Source organism: Camelus ferus, chromosome 24, assembly GCF_009834535.1.
Source record: "Camelus ferus isolate YT-003-E chromosome 24, BCGSAC_Cfer_1.0, whole genome shotgun sequence".
NCBI classification, from domain to species: domain Eukaryota; kingdom Metazoa; phylum Chordata; class Mammalia; order Artiodactyla; family Camelidae; genus Camelus; species Camelus ferus.
Window position 1 is genome coordinate 1,545,220 of NC_045719.1, and position 24,076 is coordinate 1,569,295.

The 24,076-nt window shown below is 54.8% G+C and overlaps 1 protein-coding gene across 1 annotated transcript in view; it reads left to right on the forward strand.

Annotated features, from left to right (window-relative positions):
* Positions 1–24,076, forward strand: part of PIEZO2 (piezo type mechanosensitive ion channel component 2) — a 280,908-nt gene that overhangs the window by 213,130 nt on the left and 43,702 nt on the right. The window contains 15 exon segments of the mRNA XM_032467129.1: positions 1,427–1,623; positions 3,508–3,668; positions 5,705–5,881; positions 6,130–6,255; positions 7,610–7,810; positions 8,416–8,448; positions 8,450–8,621; positions 8,708–8,809; positions 9,181–9,346; positions 10,917–11,160; positions 13,415–13,511; positions 14,550–14,709; positions 17,763–17,852; positions 19,754–19,875; positions 20,905–20,976. Coding sequence (XP_032323020.1) covers positions 1,427–1,623; positions 3,508–3,668; positions 5,705–5,881; positions 6,130–6,255; positions 7,610–7,810; positions 8,416–8,448; positions 8,450–8,621; positions 8,708–8,809; positions 9,181–9,346; positions 10,917–11,160; positions 13,415–13,511; positions 14,550–14,709; positions 17,763–17,852; positions 19,754–19,875; positions 20,905–20,976 — 2,120 coding nt within the window.

A 24,076-nucleotide genomic window follows, 5' to 3' on the forward strand; every position in this document is an offset into this window, starting at 1 on the left:
TAACAGCCCGTTTCCGACGTTCCGCAATTACCTGCTTGGCACCCTGTTAAAGAGAATTACTCTGGAAGGACGAGCTGTCTGAAAGTCTGTGGGTTTATTACAAATTCACTACGATAGTCACTCAACATCACAGGTATTGTAAATGTGAAACCAGCAAGTTGCACGTGACCTTAAGATTTTTATCCACCCAGACGTCCTCATTTTGTTTTAAAAAAAAGGTAAATTCCGGAAAGGTTAATTAACTTACTCGGAGCCCACACTTGCACAAACACAGTGACATTACTCAGTGTCCACCCTGTGACAGCCAGGCCGTGACGTGTGGGTTAATTATCGCAGGTGGAGAAACCAGACCGTCTCCTAACGCCTGCTTCACTACCCACAAATGTTCCCTCAGACGCTTGTTTGAATGTGAATGAAAAAATATACTTAAAATAAAAGGTCAAGCAAGAGCAGGCTTGTTACTACCCATGGAACGCGAGCCGCCGCCCAGGCCCCCCCCGAGGCTGTAGCCCCCGCCCCGGGCGGGGCTCGCAGCCTCCTCTCAGGACCCGGGTCCAGCCGCTGGCATCCTGCCCTCGGGTGGGGGCGGGAGGCAGGCTCCTCACCCCTGCCAGCGCCAGCCTCCGCTGCGTCTGCTTCAGGTGGTGGCAGGATGGGAGCGGCCTGTGCCAAGGCTGCTGGAAATGCCCTGTTACCTGAGAGGTTAGGAAATCCTCTTTCAAATGCGATTGACTTGATTGCTGCGGGGTGGTTTGCTGCCTTCCTTGAAAAGCATGACGTGATTTGCCCCCACGGTCTGAGTGTCCTGTCCTCTACAACTGCAGCCGCGTCCATCTCAGGCCGGCTGCCGAGCGCAGGGCCCCCAGCCGGAGCACGCTGTCCGCACCTGCCCCGGGATGTGCTGGGCGGAGGCCTGCTGCAGCCGCACACAGGAGCGCGATAGTGATGATCTGTAGCATGATGTGTGATCTCTGACTCTCCTTATAATTCTTCTGTTCTCATCTCCTCTTTTTCCTTTCCACTTCAATTACTTTGAGCAGCATCAAGAAAAAATTACCAATCCACCAAAATGAGTAAGTCCCCCTGTGAAGCCATGAAATGCTAGCTCACATGACGCCATTTCATGCTTCTGCGGCCTAAACTCTGACCATTTTCTCCTGCGGGGAAATGTCAAGTTTAGGTGTCGATAGCTCTCATGACCGACTAATCACTCGAACCTGAATTGGAAAAGCTAACCGAACCTCACCAAATTGACAGTTCATTTTTAGAAAGAGCTTTAAAAAGTAAAAAAGCGCCTAGACGCTCGCAAGCCCACCTGCCAGGCCGTGTCGTGCACTGATTTCCATTTCGTCTGTCCTCCTCCACGAGCCCCTCGCTCGCGTGTCCCAAGCCCCTCGTGCCCTGACTCCCTGCTCTCTGCCGGCAGACTGGCCCACCCCGAGGGAAGCCTCCCCGACCTCGCCATGATGAACCTGACCGCCCGCCTGGGGTCGGCGGACACCAAGCCGCTGGCTGGGCCTGGGGAGGGGAAGCCGGGGGGCTGCCCCGCCAAGGCCAAGAAGAGTGAGCCCGGCAAAGACAGCGAGGATGAGGACGACGAGGACGAGGAGGAGGAGGCGTCAGGTGAGCTGCCCGCTAGCGGGTGCTGGCTGACGGGCGGCGGGAGTGAAACTTGCCCCGAGTGGGTGAAACGAGCGTGCGCTGGACGCAGGCTGTGGTGAAGGGAAGCGCATTCACTGCGGCGCCAAGCGGGGCGAGCGGGCAGCTCGTGCTTAGAAGACCCAGCTGCCCGGTGGCTTTCAGGGAAGGGTTTTAAAGGCGAGGTCGGGGAGAAGGTTACCGGTGCACGTCAGTCCGTGGACCTTCTCATAGGCTGGTGTTGAGGTAACTGGGAGGTGACATCATTACCCTTCGGGCTCCAAGCAGTCTGGGGTCCGCGTGCTGGGGGTCAGCGTGCAGCCAGCGTCTCCACCTGGCGGGGGTTTCAGCGCCTGCAGAACGAATCAAGGGTGCAGCTCAGGGTGTGACCTGCAGCCCCTGGGAAGGAGAAACCAGGTCCTTGGCTTTGTTTCAAGGCTGAACCATTGTGCTTGCCTGTCTTCGCTCGTGTCTGCGTGTCCCCCCTTCTCTGCTTAGCTCGCTCCTGGGGCCCAGGGAAGGCCTAGGGGGCTAATGCTTTTCTACAAACGAGAGGCGGGGGACACGCGGGGTTCTGTCCCCAGAAGGGCCCACGGGATCCTGCGTAGCTTCCTTTAGTCTATTAGCTTCCAGGAAGTTTGGGAGAACTGGAGAGCATAGCCTTTGGGGTGACGCTCTGGGGCTGTGACGGTCATTCGCTGCCCCGGCGCTGTGTGCGGACGGTCCCTCCCAGAGGCAGGCTCCTCCCAGGGCTGGCCCTTCACCCAGAAGCGCCCCCTGCGCTGCGCGATGTGTCCTCCTCCAGCGGAGAAGCGTGAGCCCTGGGGGCCGAGGGCTCGGGACCAGGCCTGTCTCGCTGCCCGAAGGCAAGTGCGAGCTTTACTTACAGTGACGTCTCACCCTAACTTGGGCCGCACCTGCTCCCTCCGTACCTGCCACCCCCGCCTCTGAAGCGTGCCCAGGTAGGGCCTGACCCTCGCGCTGACCTGCCACCCGAGTCACTCTGTGAATGAGTAAAGCCTGGCAAACTTTCAGAACCAAGGCCGTCACTGCGGCGCCACCCCAGCCGCATCAGGAAGCCACTGCACACAGGGACCCCAGTCTCAGCCCGTGCAGGGCCGTGAGCTTCTGTCCGCAGGGGGCAGGGCGTGCTGGTTGTGCAGGGCTGTGAGCTTCTGTCTGCGAGGAGGGGGGCATGCTAGTCCTGGAAGGCCCCGTGGGGCTTTCCTTCCAGGGAACCCAGACTGACCTTCCGGGCAGAAGCCTGGGCCAAGGCTGCAACATAATAAGGTAGAAATACACAAGGTAGAAAGCGGAAAACAACTAATTTGATTAAAAGCTGTCACTGGGGTGAGTCTGGGCGCACTTGGTGGGCTGTGGCCGGGGGTTCAGGCCCAGAACCAGGGTCCACTCTCAGGCTCTTCCCGGGTGGCGGGGGAGGGCTGGCGCCTTGCCTGCCCCCTTGTTAAGCCCCAGGAAGGGGACTGGCACGTACGGGAGCACTGTTTTGGCAAGAAAAGTGTCATTTAGAGGGAGCTCAGCTACTTAATATTTGGGGTAAATTAGGGAATTATATCCCTCAGCCTCAACGGTAAATAAAGTCGACACTGTTTTTCACATAAATGTAATAAGAAGGTGCGTGATAGCAGTGCTGTGGTGTCTCCGTGTCAGCGCGTGACGTCCGTGTCCTCACGGTGGGATCCGTGGGCCCCCTTCCGCCAGATCGAGGCTCTTGGATTCGTCCACTCTGGTTGTCTTGCAGTTTCTCATTACAGTCGGAACAACACGAGATAAGCTCTAAATAATAATTGTGCGCGCACGCACACACACGCCCCCTTTGCGTTGCTGGGTGCGTTCCCTGCGTTGCAGATCTGAGGAACAAGTGGCACCTGGTGACCGACCGGCTGACGGTGCTGTTCCTGAAGTTCCTGGAGTGCTTCCACAGGCTGCAGGCGTCCCTGTGGTGGGTCCTGGAGCTGCACATTGTCAAGATCGTGTCCTCGTACGTCGTCTGGGTGTCCGTGAAAGAGGCAAGTGAACATCGGCGTCCTTCCAGCCTCACAGGCAGCGCCGCGCCGCCTCCCTTCCCCGGGTCTCCCTGACTTTTCAGGTGTAATTCCCAGCACATCGGGGCACCAGGGTCTGAGACGGGCACACACTAGGCGCTCAGTAAAGCGGAGGACAGCGTCCTGGGAAGGGGGACAGACCTCAGGGCCCCCGGTATCTGCCATTTTCTTTAACGTACATTCCGTGAGATTCTCATCATCGGGGGCGCGAGGAGACCACAGCCAACCACTGCGTGAAGGACCACAGTGGTTGGGACCTTCCCTGAGCCCCAGTTTTCCTGTTTGGAAAGCGATAAAAGACAGAAGCCCCCCTGACCGGGCCTGTCCACGCTGATCCTGCTTGCTTCTCTGTGACAGTGGATCCTGGTGACCCTCGTCCTCGCAGCGCTCCCCTCTCTGGTTTCCGAACCCGCACTTTCCAGGCCCCTTCCTCTCTGGTCACCAGCTTTGCTCGGGGGCCTTCGGGCTCTGTCCGCATCCCCTCCTCTGACTCTGCATGCTCCGTGGGTGGCGGCCGGAGCTCCTGTGTCCCGCGTGCCGTCCCCGTGCAGCGGGTCGTGCGTCTGGAACTCCAGCCCCATCTCTCCAAGTGACCGCTGGGCAGGACCTCGGCCTCGAGTGTCCCAAAGCGCCTTCCACGTTTGCTACTTGTCGTGTTGTGGCGTCTCTGTAGTGGGCGGGCCAGTCCTCCTCCAGCAGTGCTTTCATCCTCGAGCAGCTCTGAAAGGCGGCTCTTCTCCCCTAAAGCCTCTGCGCTTAGTGCTCACGGCACTGCCTTGTCCTGGAGGCAAGCAGGTAACGCACCGCAGAACTGCCACCAGCGTGGAGCTGCCGTGTTGCTGGTTTCGCAGCCCCGCGAGCCAGGCCGGGACGCGCAGCTCCGTGAGCGCCTGTGCTGGACACACGTTCAGTTTTACCAGCCGCATGCTCGCAGTTACTCCCCCTGATAGCACGGAATGTTTCTGTGACCTCGGTTTAGCCATATCCAGAGACGAGGGTGACAATATTGAGAGTAAGTGAGGATTTTCCAGGGCTGAGTGAGATGGTGGTGCCTCCAGACCGTTCAAGGGACTGTGAGCCGTGAGGAAGGCTTGGAGATGAGTGGGCGTCTCCCCTGATGGATAAACACACTCACAGGCTGACCCCTTCCCTCCTTGCAGCTGCCCCACCCCAGGTCCTGTCTCCGACGCGGACGCCCCTCCTCTGGGGGCACTGGTGCCCCAGTCAGACCCTGGGAGGCGTCCCTGTGCGTCCTCCTTCACCCCTACCCCCGGCCACCTCAAGCCAGCTGACTTCACCTCCCACCTCTGCTGCGCTGGCCTGGCGTCGCCCTGTCACTGTCCTCCTGGACGACTGCAGGGTGTGTGAGCTGGTCTCCTGACCTCGGGCCCAGCCCGCAGACGCACCTGCGCTCTTCAGTGACGCAGTCTAAATGAAATGCCATCTTTCCTTGGGGTTCCCCAGTGTAAAGCCCTTTGTGGCTCTGCTGCCTGCACAGGGGCCCATGCACAGGACTTAAAGGGCCGCGGAAACACGGCCCCCAGCTGCACCTCCAGCCTCACCTTCTGCTGTGGCTCAGTACTGCCAACTCCAAAATCACCAGTTGCTTGGGGTCACCTGCCCCCACCACGCTGCTTCCTGCGCTCCTGCCTCCGCCTGTACATCCTTTACCTGGAACGCCCTTCTCCCTCTGTTGGCCTGGCTAACTTCAGGCACCCTTCAAGGGCCGGTGCAGGTGTTGCCTCTTCCAGGGGATGCTTCCCAGTGCTCCAGGTTAGGCCGAGGACCCCTTGTGGGTCTGGTCCCAGGAGCCTCTGCGTTGCCCGGGGCCACGTTAGTAGACGTCCTCCGGCTACAACCTGTCTCTGCTCCGGGCAAGTCTCTTGGCCCCAAGGGCGTGGCCTGGGAACTCAGTCAGTTTGATTCACCGAGTGGAGCCGGACAAATCAAGTTGCCACATTTTGTAGATGTCGAGCTATATTACGTATTTTTGTCCCCAGGTGTCTCTATTCAACTACGTATTTCTGATTTCTTGGGCTTTTGCTCTGCCGTACGCCAAGCTGCGCCGTCTGGCTTCGAGCGTCTGCACGGTCTGGACGTGTGTGATCATCGTCTGCAAGATGTTGTACCAGCTGCAAACCATCAAACCTGAGAACTTTTCTGTTAACTGCTCCTTGGTGAGCCTCAAAGACTTGGGGGGACTTGCTGACTGGGGAACCCACGTCCCCAGGCATGGGCTGTTGGGCCCGAGTCAGCTGGGCCGCAGGGGTGGAGCCTGGGCCCTGGTCTCTTCCGAAGCTGGGGTTTCCCCCTCGAGTCGGGGTCCCCGCCCCACCCGGCACGTGCCTGTGCACAGGGCCGCAGGAGACGAGTCTGAACTCGCCTGAGCGGAGGCGCCACTTCTTACTCCCCTGTCTCTTTTCAGCCAAATGAAAACCAAACGAACATACCCCTCCAGCAGCTGAACAAGTCCCTGCTCTACAGCGCCCCCATCGACCCCGCCGAGTGGGTCGGCCTGAGGAAGTCTTCCCCTTTGCTTGTCTACCTGCGGGTAAAGTTTGGCCTCATCCTCCTGAGTCTGTCTCTGCGGGGTTAACGTCTGGACCCTTTCCCTGGGGACCCAGTCTCACCCGTATAGTAACCTCACCCTCTTACGTGGCGTTTGCAGTCACCTGCAGCACAAATGACTGAATATTCAGAGCAGTATTGCATTGCCCTGAAAAGAGATTCATCCAGTGGTCTGAGATTAATTGAATAAAGCATGACAAATTTGGTCACTGGAACGTTCTCAAAGGTTGCAGCAGAGACAACATCAGACACCGAAAGGTGCCCAAGACATGCTGCCGAGTTGGAGGGGAAAAAGCAAACTTCAAAACGCCACACCTACCATCCCCTTTAGACACAAAGAAGAAATTGTGTAAATCATACCAAATGGTCACCAGCGATTATTTGAGAAGGAGGGGTGGCATTATGAGCGATCTTTTGCTCTGTAAATTCTCATTCTTTACAGAGTCTAACAAAGGGCGTATGTGGGGTTTGGAGGAAATTAGATAGAAAGAGCATATCTGTGAAAAGAGGATTTTGACTGCAAGTAGCTGCAACAAACAAGGGGCGGCGGTGCGGTTCCCGTGAGCCACAGCGCGCTCTGCTGGGCCGTGCTGGCCGTGTGCTTAACACGTGTTCTCAGCTCCTGGGATCTTAAGGTGTACTAGACATCTCATTTTCCTTTGCATAGCTTTCATCTCACGTGGCAGAGACTGTTGGTAAAGTAGGAACAATGTCTGCCATTAAAAGGTGCAAGGATAAAACCAGCTTGGATCTGAAGAGGGTGACCAGAGTAGTGTCTGGCACATGAAGGTTAACTGTGTCCTTATTATCATCATTACCACCATTATTATTCTACGGTATAATCCACACATTTTCCCATCCACTGCTCTTCCCAGCCAGATTTTGGAGGAGCTCAAAAATTTCCCCTCTAATGTGAAGCCCCGTCCTCCAGCTCAGTCTGTCTCCCAGGGGGTCCCTGTAGATCACTGTACAGGTGTTTCTCGCTTTTAGTTGCACAGAAGGTTGGCCCGCCCACCCCACCCCACCCCCGAGGTCCCAGGGCACTGCTTCCTGTGCAGGTGTGTACTTCCCAGGAGCAGGAAGGGCCATCGCCCGTCTTCGGTCTGGGCATTGTAGATCCTGTTAGTGAGGAAACCAGCCTGCTTGGCGCATTACACGCAACTCCACCCTTGTGACCATAGACAGGGAGAGCGAGCCTTGAGTCCAGGACTGTATTTTATGGAGGCAGGATTTTACACAGCGCTGTCCTTTTAGACGTCCAGGCAGTTCAGAGCCGGGCTGCTTTAGGTGACTGCGTGGCGGCGCACGGCCTCAGCCCCGCTGTTTCTGGCTTGCAGAACAACCTGCTGATGCTGGCCATCCTAGCCTTCGAGGTCACCGTCTACCGCCATCAGGAGTACTACCGGGGCCGGAACAACCTCACCGCCCCTGTGTCTAAGACCATCTTCCACGACGTCACCAGACACCACCTGGACGATGGGCTGGTCAGCTGTGCCAAGTATTTTATCAACTACTTCTTCTACAAGTTTGGGCTGGAGGTGGGTTTCCTTGCTCACCTGTTTTCTTTCTCTTTTTGGTGAAAATTCTAGTAGCTGCTTTGCAGGGCTGGGTCGGGGACAGACCCTGGGGCTTCCTTGCATATCTCCACACCCTGATCTCTGTCTCCTCGGGCCCAGGGAGGAGGCTCCACCAAAGGGTTGGCCTGGCCTGGGTTGAATCTTTCCAGGACCAGGTGCCGGTTCCGCTGCTCTGCGGTGTGAGGTTGGCCCCTGGACCTCTGGTCTTACAAACGCCCAAGTGGCCGTTTTGCGCATTCTGAATGTGGGGCCTCGGCCGGCCGTTCTGACCTGATGTGGTGGTGGGCCTGTCCCTGGGGAGTGTATTTGGAACAGGGATGCTTCAGGAGAGCTCACAGCCGCCATCCTCTCCGCCACTCAACGTGGTTCTTAGTCACCGTGACCTGGTCAGTCTTCCCGGTGGAAGCCCTGTGTCCAGCCCTCTGTCTTAGTGGCGAAGACGCCCCCAAAGAGGCAGAGCAGGCAAACGGCGGGAGCGCAGGTCCCCCGCCCACTCAGGGCGCACCCCTGACCCCACTCCCCTTCCCTGTAAACCCGACTCTCTGCCTCTTCTCATCCTCACACAGACCTGTTTCCTCATGTCAGTTAACGTGATCGGTCCAGCGGATGGATTTCTACGCCATGATTCATGCCTGCTGGCTGATCGCCGTCTTGTACCGACGCCGAAGGAAGGCCATCGCAGAGATCTGGCCCAAGTACTGCTGCTTCCTGGCCTGCATCATCACCTTCCAGTACTTTGTGTGCATCGGCATCCCGCCCGCGCCCTGCCGGGGTGAGCGGTGCCGCGGGAGGGGGTGGGGGAAGGGGGCGCCCCTGTGAATGGGGGCACGGGCCCTGACCTCTCCCCCCGCCCTCCAGATTACCCCTGGAGGTTCAAGGGCGCCAGCTTCAACGACAACATCGTCAAGTGGCTGTACTTCCCAGACTTCATCGTGCGGCCCAACCCCGTGTTCCTCGTCTGTAAGTGCGTGTCCTGGGAGGTCTTTGGTTACAGGTGCAGTGCGGGTGGAGAGGACAGAGAAGGCCGGACGTCTGCGTCCTGGGCTTGTAAAGAGAGGAAGAGGAGTGAGACTGCTCAACGGCCCCTCCAGGCCTGGGGAGGGTACCTGCCCGCAGACGTTGTCGGGTGGCAGGTCGCAGAAGACCCATCTCAGCCCCTGATGCCTTCACTCTCTGATGGGTGGACAGGGTCCTGGGACGGCCCCCCGAGCACTGGGCGCCTGCGGCCCCTCCCGCACCCCCGTGTGGGTGGCGGGGGCGGGGCGCTGCCTACAGCCCTCCTGACGCCCAGAGGGCGGGGAGGGGCTCATCCCCCACTGCTGTCTCGCCAGACGACTTCCTGCTGCTCCTGTGTGCCTCCCTGCAGCGGCAGACCTTCGAGGATGAGAACAAGGCCGCCGTGCGCGTCATGGCGGGGGACAACGTGGAGATCTGCGTGAGCCTGGACGCCGCTGCCTTCAGCCAGCACAACCCTGTCCCGGACTTCGTCCACTGCAGGTAGCCCTCCCCCGCCCCATTCTCTCCCAGTACACACACAGGAAACTGAGCGGCCTCGGGGCAGGACGGCACAGCCCTCTGGAAGCCGACTTCCCGATCAGCCTCCGTCCTCCCTGGACACCCCTCGGCTGCTCCGGAGAGCAGCCAGCTGCCCCTTTACCCCAGGACAGACACAGGGTCACTCCCTGCCCCAGGTCCCCGAGGCCCCTCCCCAAAGCGTGCTGGCTTGGTGTCTCCCTGTCATTCTCTCAAGCTCAGCTTGCTGAGTTCTGAACCCAAAGCAGTCGGGCCAGAGGAGCAGAGGCCTGGGGCTCCTGGAGGTGGGATTAGCAGCTGCAGGCAAGGAGGGGAAACGCATGGAAACACACAGCGCGCTCACACACACGCACGTGCACACAAACACACTCTCACTCAAATACGCCCTCGCCCAGTTTCATGCTGCACGCCTGGGGGTGGGAGTCCTGGGGCCGTCAGGTACCGCGCCTGCGCCGCGCCCCTCGCTCCACCTGTGCGGTGCTGGGATGCCAAGACACAGCGTCTTAGTCGCTCTCCTTCATGTGCGGATGAGTGTGGTGTATTTCATGACAAAACTCATGCAAACATGTTAAAATGTTGAGTATTTTACTTTAAAAACAGTGAAGCTCCAAAGTTCGCTTGCCTGACACTGGGCCTCTAAGGTACGACTGATTCCCCAGCGACGCTGGACAGCGTGGCACGTGTTTGGTGGAAGGATTCCTTATTAAGTCCCACAAAATGCCACGTCGTGTATCGAATATCTGGCCTGTTACTGGTTCTTCGGCACTTCTCCTCAAACCAGGAAAGAGAACCAAAGCGAAACCTCCGCATTCGCTCTGATTAAGCAAATGCAGGTGGGGCGCAGCCTGGAAGCATGGCTTCTGTCAGCCAATGTCCCAGGCCCGGGACCCCCAGCAGCTGCTTCTGCTGCAGCAGGTCACAGGCCCTTGTGGCGGCCTCACCTCCTGTCAGGAGGTCACAGTGGAGGGCCGGCCCCCACCACAGGGCCCTTAACTGGCCCCGGGCGGTGCGGAGGGAGTGTCGGTCAGAGCCTGGAGCTGTGTGTCTGCTGTCGGGGTGACTTCTCATCTGAAGGAGAGCTGGTCATCCCAGGTGGAACCTGTTTGTTGTCCTCTGCTCACTCCCAGTTCATGGGCAGGAATCCATTCTCCGCCGCCCTCTTGCTCTGGGAAGTGTCTGTGTCATGGAATTTCCTCGGCTGCATGAGTCTTTCTGGCTCCTTAGGAAGACAGAGAGGGCCTCTGAGTACTTGGTGGTAGGCAGAAAAGCTGGCTGCCTGTGGGAGGTTAGGCCTAAATTTGATGATGTTAAACACATGCACGGTGTTTTCCCGTGACCTCCCCGTCCGTCCCTGCCAGGGCGGGGCCTCCCGTAGACCAGGCAGCGTGTGGTGATGGGCGAACGCAGGGCTCACAGCTTCCAGGTGGAGGCAGGTGGACCGCGCAGCCCTGCTCCCTTCCCGGGCGAGACGCCCTGGCAGGCCCTGCGTGGTGGTGCGTGGGGCCGCCCCTCCACAGCCCGGTGTCGCTTCCAGGTCGTACCTGGATATGTCCAAGGTGGTCGTCTTCAGCTACCTGTTCTGGCTCGTGCTCACCGTTGTCTTCATCACCGGCACCACCAGGATCAGCGTCTTCTGCATGGGCTACCTGCTGGCCTGCTTCTACTTCCTGCTCTTCGGGGGCGACCTGCTGCTGAGGCCCATCAGGGTGATCCTGCGCTACTGGGACTGGCTGATCGCGTACAACGTCTTCGTGATCACCATGAAGAATATTCTGTCAGTAAGTGGCTCCCCTGGGGATCCCACGCGCGGTCCAGTGTAAGTCCGGAGATCCGTTCTGTGGTTGTTAAAAGCCCAGGGTGCATCGCGCTGCTCTCTTAAAAGCCCCAGATGAGATGCTCGCAGTTCAAACGACCATTTATTTTTCTTTGTTTTGCCATATTAAGTGGAATCCTTTGGGCTCATTTCCGTCCTCTCAAGGTCACACAACCAGAGGATACGTATTCGTAGGCATAAACTCTAGAATGTATTTTTTAATTTAAAATTCCATCCCCCTCCGAGGAACGATTTGTCATTCCTCCTGCCATGTGCGACAATGTGGCCCTTTTGTGAGTTGAATCAGTCGTGGAATTGCTTCAAAAATTATATCTATCAGGTTGGCTAAAAGCAACTCTCTTACCTAGAAAGAGCTGTGGAATGGAGTGTGGACCGCTCTGTGACTCTCTGGGCTGGGATGAGGAGGAACAGGAGAGTGAAGCAGGAATGTCATGAACCCATGAGACGTGGGAGACACCGAGGAGGCGGCAGCTTTGCAGCTCCTCTGAGCCTCTGAGTGTCAGGACAGAAATCAGCCAGAACAGCGGAGGGTTGAGGCAGACCCCTCCCCTCTGCAGAGTGTGGCTGCTGCGACGTTAAACAGCCATGTTGCAGGGCACCACATGGCCCCTGACCTGGTAGACAAACTGCCCACGAGTCATCCCAAAGTCCCATGAAATCTTTCAGGCCACAAAGATACCTTTTCAGCTCCTTACTGTGTGAGCAGGTGAACAGCCTTCCCCGAGCTGAAGGAGTCACATAGCCCGAGCTTCCCTTCACCCAGCGCCTGCCGCCCGCAGGCTGTAGCTGCCGGTACATTAGATGAGCAGGTGCGTTAGAGGAGCAGGTGCATTAGAGGAGCAGCAAGCCGCGGCTTCCTGCTTCTACCCTTCCCGGGACTGAGAGATGAGCTCGCCTGGCAATTCCGCTGGAAAGCACTTGACTGTTTTTGTTTTTTTTTTGGCACGTGTGTTGCTGTGTTCGGAGGTCTTGGGACACCAAATCTGTATGTAACCACTAGTATGTTATTTGAAGAATTTATTTTGTCTACAGTCCGTTAACATGTTAAGTTTCTAGTTGGTAGTAAAAAGTGATATTTTGCATTAGTTCAACCCCACTAGCATTTGTTTGCATGTGGGGGTGTCCTGAGAGTTGTAGGAGGAGACAGGACATGGGATTGCCCTTCATCCTAAAGCCAGTCCGCTGGGGAGCGATCTGTGGCTGGAGACTGATCCCCACAACTGTTCCTGAAAAGTGCGTGGCTACAAAGCTCACTCTCTCACTCATTGATTCGCTCACTCACTCACTCATTCGTAAGCCTGTGTTGCAGATCTGTGCTCCGCTGGGCACTGTTTTGTATCTTGAAGAACTGGAGTTGAGCAGTACTCAGGTTTTACCCTTGAGGAACTCACATTCCAAAGGAGAAAATAGACTTCCTTATAAATAACTTTAGTACAATCTGTTAAAGCTAATTATCACAACATTTCAGGAAAACAGCACGAAGCCAAATTCCTACTACCTTCTATAGATAAGCTGGAAAGAGGCTTCCTGGAGGCGATGCCTTTTGAATCCATCAGAAACTTGAAAGACAGATTCAGTGATGTCCAGGGAGACAAGGCAGGGAGGATGTTCCCTGAGGAGGAGGCTGTTTTCCCCACCTTGGGATGTGGACTTAACCATGACCGGAAATCACTGACACGAGACGACAACATGCCAGTCGACAGAGACCTCCACTCAGAGAACTGGCTGGAAAAGAGCCAGCCTGGGGCGCACGCTATCTGCCTGTTCCGGGAACTAACGCGTGTGGTTATCTCCTGGCAAGCCCTGCAGGCTTACTGTGTCTGACTCGTGGGAAATAATAGAATGAAAAATACAGATACCTGTGCCAGAAGCCCAGTCCTGGGGTCTTCGCCCACCCGCCGGCCATGCACCGCAGAGCCGGGCTCGTTCCTGCGATGCTCTAAGAGTCCCGCTTTGGAAGGAGAGGTGCTTCCAGGTGCCCACAGCCTCACGCCGAGGGCTCGCCCTTTACTCGCTGGGTTTGATGCCCCCAGGAAATGATGTATCAGGTGCCCTGCCCCGTGGGGGCTGAACCAGGCAGCTCTTACCCCTTGTGAGCACTGAGACTCGGGAACCCCTGCATGTGCTGGGATCGCAGGGCAGCAGCCTTCTTCTCTGGCGCAGGGCTTCAGAGTGCGCCTCTCCCGTTTGCTTTTCAGATAGGCGCTTGCGGCTATATTGAGAAATTGGTTCAAAATAGCTGCTGGTTCATCCAAGCCTTCAGCCTGGCCTGCACAGTCAAGGGCTACCACATGCGTGAGTACGAGAAGCGAGTTTGGGGACGGGAGACAGAGAAGGCAGGGCAGCTGGTCCTTCGAATGTAAACACCGGCTCAAAGCGCAACTCCCAGTTCCGTCCACTGTCTAAGGCCGCTGTAGGCTGGTACTGCGCTGGGAGCCTGTTGTCTGTCTGTGGCAGGACGCGCTCCCTCCGGGCACTGGTCATCTTTATAGACTTCCGGTCCCCCTCCTCCCGCAGCAGGTCTGGGGGTCGTGTGTGGCCTGTGGCTACTCCCTGAACTTCCCTGAGTTACAGTAGGAAGGGTCACAGGTGCCCGTGAGTCCCCATGGTTGTGTTCCTGGCCATCAAAGTAGCTCCACTCCAGACCCTCCTCCCTGCCGGGAACTCAGAGACCCTCCAGCTCGGGGGGAGGACGGTTGGGAGGAACAGCAGAGTTTCTGGAGCTAGACTCCCCCCCTCGCCCACCCCAGGACAGAGAAGGGAGCCCCATTTCCTCCCCTCTGCCTCCTGCGCCAGGACCCTGGACAGCGCCACGCGGGTGGGCTGCTTGAACTTGGCGCTCTCCCAGCGCTGCCTTCTTGTGAAGAGTTGCTGGAGTCTGCTTTGACTTGGGGTCAGATGTGCTGTTGCCCCCTTTCCCAGTAGAGCGTAGCTGCCCTGCCTGGGGTGCAGCCCCTCCCCACAACGGACGTGTTTTTGGACCAGAGACTTCCTCTGGCCTTGGGATGTAGGCACTACTCCATAGCCTCCTCATTGAGGGGATAAGGGTCCCTTTCTCCCAAAGAGAGAGGAGTACTCAGGTGCCCTCCTGGGACAGCGGCCTCCTGCACCGTATGTCTCCAAGAGCTCACTTCGCGGTCAGCCTTCTGAATTGGCACTGGCCTTGGATTTGGAATGTGAGCCCTTGATGGTCAATAAATCCACTCACAAGGGAGTCGACATGCCCTAGGGTGACTCTTAGGCCTGTGTGACCTCCCAAGTCTGATGTGCTGCAGACTTTATAAAATCACAAAGAAATGGATGCTCACTTAAATTTTTTTTCCTTTGCTCCAGCGGACGATGACTCCTCGTGTAAACTGCCCAGTGGGGAAGCAGGGATCATCTGGGACAGCATATGTTTTGCCTTCCTCCTGCTGCAGAGAAGAGTTTTCATGAGCTACTATTTCCTGCATGTCGTGGCGGACATAAAAGCCTCTCAGATCCTGGCATCAAGGTGGGTCAGGCCGTGGGGTTAGCTGTTCTGTCTGGAAGGGATACTGCGCCATGCTTGGGGTCTGAGCTTGCTTGTAGAACCACAGGAAATTGAGAAATTCCTTCCAAGGAAGCTGATCCAGGGGGCTCTAGCCCAAGGCCTCCAGGGTCTAAAATAGAAGAAAAGTAAGTCAGTCTCGGGAGTGGAGTCGTGCCTGACGGGGGCTGGACACCCTGGAAGGTCAGGGGCTGGCTGGTGCCCTGCGCCCCTTCTGTCCAGCTCGCCCCTAGGGCAGCTCCTTCTGGCCTCTGTCAGAACAGGGACCTGGGCCACGTTGGTCTGGAGGCTGGTCCATCTTCCCCCTCCTTGCCTCCACGTTAAGGAGAAACTCCTGGAAAGAGAGAAACACGGCCGTCTAGTACTTTCAGGTGGTAGACAGAGGAGAGTGTTGCTCCAGCCTCTTTCCGTCGGCCTGTTCTCCTGTCTCTGCCCGACAACCTGACTTTTCTGTTCTCCAAGTCACTGGCACCGTTTGATTATTACCTTCTCCTTAGATTCTGCCCTTTTTCCATTTTCTGCCCCTAATCTGAGAGGGTTGGGGGAAGGACCAGGAAGAGAGCTAGGGATCAGAGAGGGTGTCGTTGAGATGGGGCAGAGGCAGTGCGGGGTCCTGGAGAGCGTGCCCGGCTCAGACCCGGGCCTTGGCTGGGCCCTGTCAGACGGTGGGGCCCCGCAGCCTGGTGGACACTGGTCTGCATCGTGTGAGCTGCCCGTGTCTGTCACTCTGGTTTGCGGCTTAAACTAAAATATCTCTGTTTCACCATCAGTGTTCCTAGGGCCCAGGCCTTCTTCTGCCAGGATAAGCAGAATGTTAATTTCAGAGGTGCGTTTCAAGGGGGAAAATGCCCAGCCCTTGTTAACCGACTTGGAGCCAAACGAAAGAGACCCAGTCATGTAATCTGAAGACCTTGCTGCCCCTCGGTCCTCACGATGTAGACTCTGACTTCCTTGAGGGACAGTACTGGCCCAGGAATTTATCAGTATAGCTGTTTTTCTAGTGCCCAGGACATCATTTTCAGAGCAGAGCAGAAGCTCTCAAGCCGATAGTCACCTTATCTACCTGTATGTAGCAGCAGCCGGTACTTTTGCTGGTAAATGCATCTTTTTCTAAAATGCCTTTCTCTAAAATTCGGTCCTTAGAGCACCAGGATATAATAGTGAGCCAGGATCTTTTTCTCAAAGTTCTCACAAATATCCAGAAAACATATTCCTCGTGTTGTAGAAACGGGAGGCTTTGGTCCAGAGTACAGCTCAAGCTTGTCAGAGAAAAGCCATGACTTCGTCAGCATTGAACTCACAGCAGTATTTCCCAAGAGTAAACATCATTCATCCATCTGTATGTTCGCTGCCTCCTCTGTTATGGGGGGGGAGGGGGTACTGCCCTCCCTCATAGAGCCTGCACGGGGCCGCTGTGCCCCGGATTCTGGCTCTAGCCGGTGGTGGTGCCGACCCCAGAGGGAGAGGGGTCTGCGAGCTCTCGCCAGGAGGGAGAATGGGCCACGACTGCGGGGTCCTGGGTCTCGTGAGCTTGTGACGTCAGCCTGCTGGAAGCCAGCGGGCAGCGGAGTGGATGGATCTGGAGATGTGGACAGACTTGAGTGTCATGTGACATGGACGGTGTTGGGGCAGGGCAGTGGCCGCAGCTGCCTGGGGAGAGTGTGAAGGTGAGAAGAGGACCCTGGGGCTTCACATGTAAGAGCTGGGCTGAGGGCGGGGCCGCGGAGAAGGCGGGAACTGAGCTGGAAAGAAGAGCGGGAACCCGGGAGAGCATGGGACCCGGGGGTGCTCTTCAGAGCGGATGGACGTTCAGGAGACAAGATACTCAAAGACAAGACTGAACCCTGAGCACTGAAATCAGTGGCCTCGACAGGTGGGGTCGGAGCCAAATACCAGTGAGTGGAGATGGAAGGGAAAGGCTGGTGGACGGTGCCTGCAAGGGGTCCGGCCGCAGGGCCAGTGACGCGACGCTGTGCCTGGGAAACCGTGGGGCTTGCGTGGTTCTTTCTCTAAGATTAGCAAGATCGGAGCCTGTCGGCATGCTTACGGGCAGGATTCAGTCGTGGCGGGCAGGTCGAGGTGCGGGGAGGGATAAAGGACAGGCAGTGGGTGGGGTCCCTCAGGCAGGCCGTGGACTGCGGAGTGTCACCTCCTCCATGTCACTGTCACCTCAGGAAAGGGCATCACCCGTGACTGTGTTCCTTTTGGAAAGTGGGAAGCTGCGTCATGTCCCAGGAGTGAAAAGCCCTCAACAGAATATTCTAGATTTGAGGAAAGTGTAAGGAGTCTGAAGTAGCCACTTGAGAACAGCAGGAGAGTGTCCAGGGAGTGCGGGTGGGGGCTCGGGACCATCCGCCCAGAGCCCTGCATTTCTGTGCCCCTGACGCCAGCCCCTCACCGCCCAGCACGGGGCCGGCACCCCACTGGCTTCCTGCAGACTCGGGGTCTGCCAAGCGGAGGGGACAGGATGGCACTGGGGCAGAGTTGAGGATGGTGAGGGGCCGATGTGCTCCATTGGGACCTGACATTGACCGAACAGGAGGAACGGAAGGACAGAGGGAAGAGAAGCCCAGAGGCTGGACCGTGCACCCCACTGCACGTGCCGTGGGGATGCCCCAGCCCCTCCAGCCCTGTCCTGCTGATGGAGTGGAAAACGAACCTGAACTCACTCCTAAAAACGTCCCCTCCTGGCATGATGAGGACCACTTGCTGGGGGACAGGCTTGGAGAGCCCTTGAAAGTCTCAGAAAACACACACTGTTTTCCCTTTAATGGCCCCCAGCGGCGTGCGCAGCGCCCTCCCTCCCTCCCCCATCCCCCAGGAGGCTGCAGGCTGTGCCCTGTCCATCCCCTGGGAAGGGGCTTCTAGACTGGGCTGCGTGACGCCCACTCCAGCCCAGAGGCTCCAGCCAGCTGCCCCAGAAGAAATCTTTCCTAACCCTTCGTAACCGTTTTCGGGGAAGGTGGGTAGCAATGATAAAAGTATTCATTTATTCTGTGTTTCTGAATTTCCTTTAGAGGGGCTGAACTTTTCCAGGCCACGATCGTAAAGGCTGTAAAGGCAAGAATCGAGGAAGAGAAAAGGTCAATGGACCAGCTGAAGAGGCAGTAAGGACGCTTTCATGTTATTGTGGGTTTGCCTGGTCCCCTCCCTCCAGATCTCAGCTCCCAGGGCGCCCCGCCCCCTGAAGAACCCGTCTGTCCGTGTAACTTTCACTCCTGCCCAGGCGTTTGCCCTGCGAGGGGCATTGGCTCCTGGCCTGGACTGAAGTGTAACGGTTTAAAGGACAGAGAGGGGGAGGGGAGGGGATTCGCCGTGGCCGAGACCAGTGTCAGGTCTGAGTTCACTCTTAGCTCCGGAGCCCGGAGCAGGTCTCTGGAATTCTCTGAATCCCAGTGTGCTGTGTTCAGCTAGGGCTCACAGTTCCATTTGGGTATTTGTAAAGAGTAAATGAGTTAGTGAGCGAGGCAGGGCCTGTCCCAGTGACACTCACTTGGGGGAATGTCCGTTAGCTCTGTGGGCTAAGGGAACAAACGCAGAGTCCTCTCTTTGCAAGGCTCTTTAGAGACAAAATGATCCAGTCTGTTTGGGAAGAAATCGATGACCTCTATTCTGGATGACTTAAAATCCAAAACTGAAAAAAAAACAACAAAAACCCACACAATCCGTAACCAGCTAGATGCAGCACTAGAAACGCGCCTGCTGCTTCCCCGTGTCCAGGTGAAGGCCTCCGCGCACGCCGCTCTGGGCAAGCCAAGAAATGGACTCCACCCCGGAGAGCTGAGAGTTCTTTCTTTCTTTTTTTTTTTTTTAATTAGCCCACTGAAAATAATTATTTTCTTAGAGTGAACTTTCTAGCAGTAAGTGGAACTTCTGAAGATTGGGAGCACCTCATGGGTGTGGGGGTGGGTTGAAGAGCTGATGGCCATAGAATTCAAAAGTGAGCTGCTTTCTCCAAGAAAGCGGAGGCACCGTCAGCCCCCGGGAGCTCCCTGAGTTTGCTAAGACAGCTTCATTCTACCCGAGCTCGTTCCCCAGCTCCTTCCCTGTGCAGGAGCATTTGCCAGTGTGCACTGCCCTACCCCGTGCCTATCAGCACAGAGCTATGAGCCGTATAAACGTATGTGATGAAAACGCAATATGGTATAACTGTTGCTAGTGCTGTTCCCGGCTGCAGAAGTAACAGATTTGGACCCGCATTTGGAATGTGTTCCTAATTTCCCACAAGTGAGGCCCGTTGCCACCATTTACTTCACTGGATTTCCCTGTTTGTTTGAGAATGCGTCCTCTCAAATGAGAGGTCAGAATAACAAAGAATGAAGGCGATGATCATTGCAGAAGGCGGGCTGAAAAATGTCGTTGAAGCTGCACAAAGCAGAAATGCCACTTAAGTCAGTTTAAAAACTTGAGCATTATATCCAGAATTTTAAGAAACTAAATTAAGAATGAAACATTTCAAGGGGGCAGGTCTGGGAGGTCAAGTCCAGCGTTGCGGTTTCTGAGTAAACAGAAACCTGCAATAGTGCATTTTTCCAGATCCAGTAAGAGATTCGATTTGACATAGAGAAGTCACAAGACCTGATAAAATACTCTTGAACATCTGAGGAGCAACTTGCTGTTTACAAAACAATTCTCACACACATACATCTTTTCACTCGATCTTCACAACAGCTTTGTGAGGTAGATAGTTAGTGCAAAACCTGGGAGAATAAAGGATTTACATTTCATAACATGCTGTGTGCAGAATGGCTTGGGTACAAGATGTAGGTGGACGTAAAATGTTGCACATCCAACCTAAGCATAATCACTGTTGATCGCATTATTAAGCTGGCGTCTACGCAGTGCAGATAGCATGGACATAAGGAAGCAGGGAGACACTTGTTGCTAACGAGTAACTGTCCACAAGTCCCAGGCGCTGGCAGCCTTGCCTGCGGTTCTAGCTGCTTGCGTGGAAGTGTGTGGGTGACCACGGGTGTTCTCGGCTTTCTGCTGCTGTTCTGTTGTGCAGGATGGATCGCATCAAGGCCAGGCAGCAGAAGTACAAAAAGGGTAAGGAGAGGATGCTGAGCTTGACCCAGGAGCCAGGGGACGGCCAGGATGTTCAGAAACTCTCTGAAGAGGACGACGAAAGTATGTGGAGGCTCTTCCTTCTTCCTCGCGTGCTTGGCGTTGAGTCTTAGCGGGGCACTGGGCAGGGACTGTCAGATGGCGTTGCTGTTTGTTCTGCCAATTTTATCAATGTGTCTCTTTAGCTCAGCAAGTTTTACGTTCCCCATGGTGAACGGGATGCATTTATTTCGTGAAGCACATGTTTGATGAATCCATGACTTCACGAGCATCTCGCCTTCAGCAGGATGACTTTAGTCAGCAGACAGCCTGTTTCCGTTTCACAGCCGTGTGCTGCTGAAGACGACGCGCGTGACTTCACTGCGTGTGTGCCTTTAGGGAAGGTGTTTAAGACGGTTGGTTTCTGTGAATGTTACACAGAAAAGAAATACATAGGCATCTGAATAATAGTAGTTAAAATAACATTCTATTATGGTCTGTTCCAGTGAAACTTAAGATGAAATACAGATTTATTATATCGAATTATAGATTTGTTATATCCAATTAAGTTTAAAGGTCTTTTTAAAGTTATTTGCGTGCTTTCCTACTTGAAGGGGATGGAGAAATAATGTGCAGTATTTCCCTGGTACATGATGTCTGTTCATTGACATTAAATTTATATTTTCCCAGCCATGCATTAAAATAATCACAAGAAAAATCTCCAGTTATTGCAATGTATGCATATTAACCAATTATTTGCCACTAAATTGTTCTGTAATATGTGGGTGATGCTTCTTTTCTGCTAGTTCCATGGAAATTTCAAGGTGAGATGCATTTTTGACAGATAAGCCCTCTTTATTGTATTTCTTTATACGCCCTCAGCTACTGAGAAGGAAGTGAAAATGTGGCATAATGTCCTTAGAATCCTTCATACTTGCCTCGTGAAACTGACCACGCTCCGCGGGAACGCTTCAGAGTCCGTGTAGTTTCCTGACCTCTGATGTATTTTCGCAGCTTGTCTAGAGCTTGACAATTTGAGTTGTTAAAAGAGTGGTTTTCAAAGTTTGTTTTCTCACTTTATACGAATTAATATTTGGACGTATTTTATTTTAGGAGAAGCAGACAAACAGAAAACCAAGGGCAAAAAAAAGCAGTGGTGGCGGCCTTGGGTTGACCATGCTTCCAGTAGGTTTTCTTGATCCTCTTACAATTTCGTCAATTCTAACCCTTATATCCTTGACCAGAATTCAGGCGTCCCCGTGACCTGTGTGTCCCATGCATGGTTTGAGCCTTGTGACTTGATAGGGGGTCAGAGCGTAGGAAAAGTGTGATCCCTGTGGGTGTCTGAGCCCGACAGCGGAGTCTGGTGGAGCCACCAGCGGATCGTCGCGCCACCTGGAGAAAGCCCCCGGCAGCATCCATGGGCTCAGAGAGGGGAGAGGAGCTGACTTCTCTGTTACCTAGTGCTGAGGTCTAGGGCTCCGTGACATGTGCTTGTTCCGTGGCTGAAAACCCAGATGAAAAACGAGCCTCAGCTCCGCCCGGGGCTCTGACGTCAGAGCATCACTGTGTTCGAGGTGCCTGTGACCCTCTTTGTGAGGCACTGGGCGTGGTGCCAACGAGCCTCCCCTCCCCTCGTTCCCAGAGCTTTAGTTTCACTTGCATGTAACATTTCTTGGCAAGATGTTAACCTTAAGGATGAGGATGCCTTCAAACGCATTGACTTTCTCACTGCCTCCTCCTCAGTTTCAAGAAAGCTGTAAAACTATACTCCAGATCTGATGCCCCACGTGGGACAGGGCCTCGCAGGTCCCCGCAGCTCAGCCATGACCAGTTCAGAGCAAAGTCCAAAGACAGCTCTGGAAAAGCAGAGCGCGATAGCCACGTGGAAGTCGTGCACCCTCCTCCATCGCAGGAAAAGACGGAGGAGGTGCGGAACTCGGGGGTGTCCTTGTTCTGCTTAGCAAAGGAGAGCCCGCTGTCTGTTGCAATGCTGCTGCCATGGGGTGATGCACTCCAGTCTGGCCTGTCACCCAAGAAATTGTTTTCTAAAACCAGCAAGCCAGTTTCAGGAACTTGCTCATCAAAATTTGCTCAGTGTGCCTGGATGTCATCAAGTTCAATCCCAAATACTGAATTTTAGCATTACGGCATTAAAAAAAAATCCATGCATTATAAAGAGTTGCATTTCATCCGCTGCTCATGTCAAAAGATCAGGATTCAATTGGACGTTCTGTCTGGCTCTGATTGCCACCCGCCGGCGTGCTGGCCGGGCCACGGTCTCCTAGTGCAACACCACGTGTCTGTTCCTATCAAGTCACAAGGAAACTGTGCCCATCCTTCTGTTTTTAAAGGGCCCTTTGCCGGTTTAGAGAGACCTGTCCATTGTGAGATGGGGTCATAGTGAATGACTTGTCCAGTTCCCTCGGTGTAAATCCCCACCTCAGTCTTGGTGGTTCTCTCCTTTTCTCAGCTGAACGTTGCATCTTGGAAGGAACTGGTTATGGTCTTTGATTGTCCCCTTACAAGTTGGTTATCCTTGAAAGAACTTCCCGTGAAGGTTACTGACTGTAGATTTCCCGATCATTTCACCCTCATTATGTCAGGTTCTGGAAGCCTGGTGGTGAGCTCCACGTGCCTGGTTACAGCACCTCCCGGTGCAATAATGCAGGGATGTGTGTGATGCATAGTTTGGAATCAGAGTCTCACCGTGGCATTAAATTTTTCCTACAAAACATTATTTTGACAAGCTGGTAAGGAAAGGAGAGGAACTGATCTGTGATTTATTTTGTAGACTGACGAGTTCCAAACCTTGTCTTTAGATCCGGAAGCCCTTGGTTGAAAGCCCTTTCTCTGACCCCTTGTGTCACGGGGTCTAACAGAGGTGTTTGTCAGAGGTGCCGAGCATAAGAGCGAGTAGCTGGCACACCCGTGCGTAAGCCTGCTGACGACGCGATGGCGTCGCTGCTCTGTCCCTGTTGCTGGTGAGCACTCGCGATCTGAATGTGGCCTGCAGGTGGCAGGCCCCCCTCTTCCACATCTGTGTGCACACAGACGATCGCATTATTGCTGTTCAATCGTACCTTCCATCACTTCAGTACCACCTAACTCAGTGCCCCATCACTTCGCTGTCAAATAGCTGAGCTAAAGGGCTGAGTTTCTGGGATGCAGGTGGTGGGATCTGAAGAGCCACGTTCCCGCTCAGCGTCAGCGTCGGCTTCCTGTGGATGGACGCCGGCTGGTCCTTGTCACAAACATGCATGTAAGAGCTTCTCTCCTTGTGATGAGCAGAGGGAACTTCAGAAAATACTCTCCATTCATGTCCTAGTTTCATTTCAACCATTTTTTACAAAGGACTAGGAAACCTTATTTTAAACATTTCCTTCTTTTTTTTTTAATACATTAATTCCATGTGTCACATACAAATTGGCAGCATCTTTTAAATGATAAAATCAACATATGACTGCTCGTGATGAAAACTGCCTGAACTCAGTGTCCACGTGAAAAAAAAAGTTAGAGAAGGTATGATTGAATACACTTGTTGATTGAAGAGCCTATAATGAGGGTAAAATGTTCAACCCGGGAAATCTCCGTTTTTACCAAATGACCACGTGCCCTGAAGTCTGCGTGACTTCCCTGCAGATCTCTGAGCTTATCCGAAGCGTCACTTAAAAGGCCGTCCTCACCGCCAGACGTCGTGCTGTGGCTTTGGTTGGCTCCTGCTTTCTCTTACGTTGTACTGCACCTGTTTCCTCCGGCCTGGACCCAGCCCTCTGGCCGGGTTCTTCAAAAGACGAGTAACAAATGACAGGGCTTCTGTTCAAGGATATAAGGCCCAATTCATTCGCTCTGCATCTTCACGGACGGAGGCTTCAGATACATCTGAAGTCATGTGCAAAATGTTTTCCCTTTTGACCGTGTTTAGTGATATTCAGGCAACTGATTTTACACAAGCCAGGGTTCCCCGTTACCTTACAATGGATGAGTCCCCAAAATAACTAAAGACCTCGGGTCGGGTCCTCCAAAAGCCCCCCCGCATTTGGAAGGGCGGATGTAACTTGAACCCGGGAATACGTTTTCCTGCAGTGATGGTAGCATCGCAGAAGACACGCTGGGTCCCTTTTCTCTGATCAGCCTAAATAGTGATCAAGCTGAGAAAGATTCGATGCTCGAGTTTCTTCAGATCTCGGGGATCTTCAGCTTTCTCTGCTCCCAGTGCAGTATGTCCTCGCAGGGAAAATGTGGGAGAGGCCAGGACGACCCGCACGCTTTGTGCTTTGTGTCT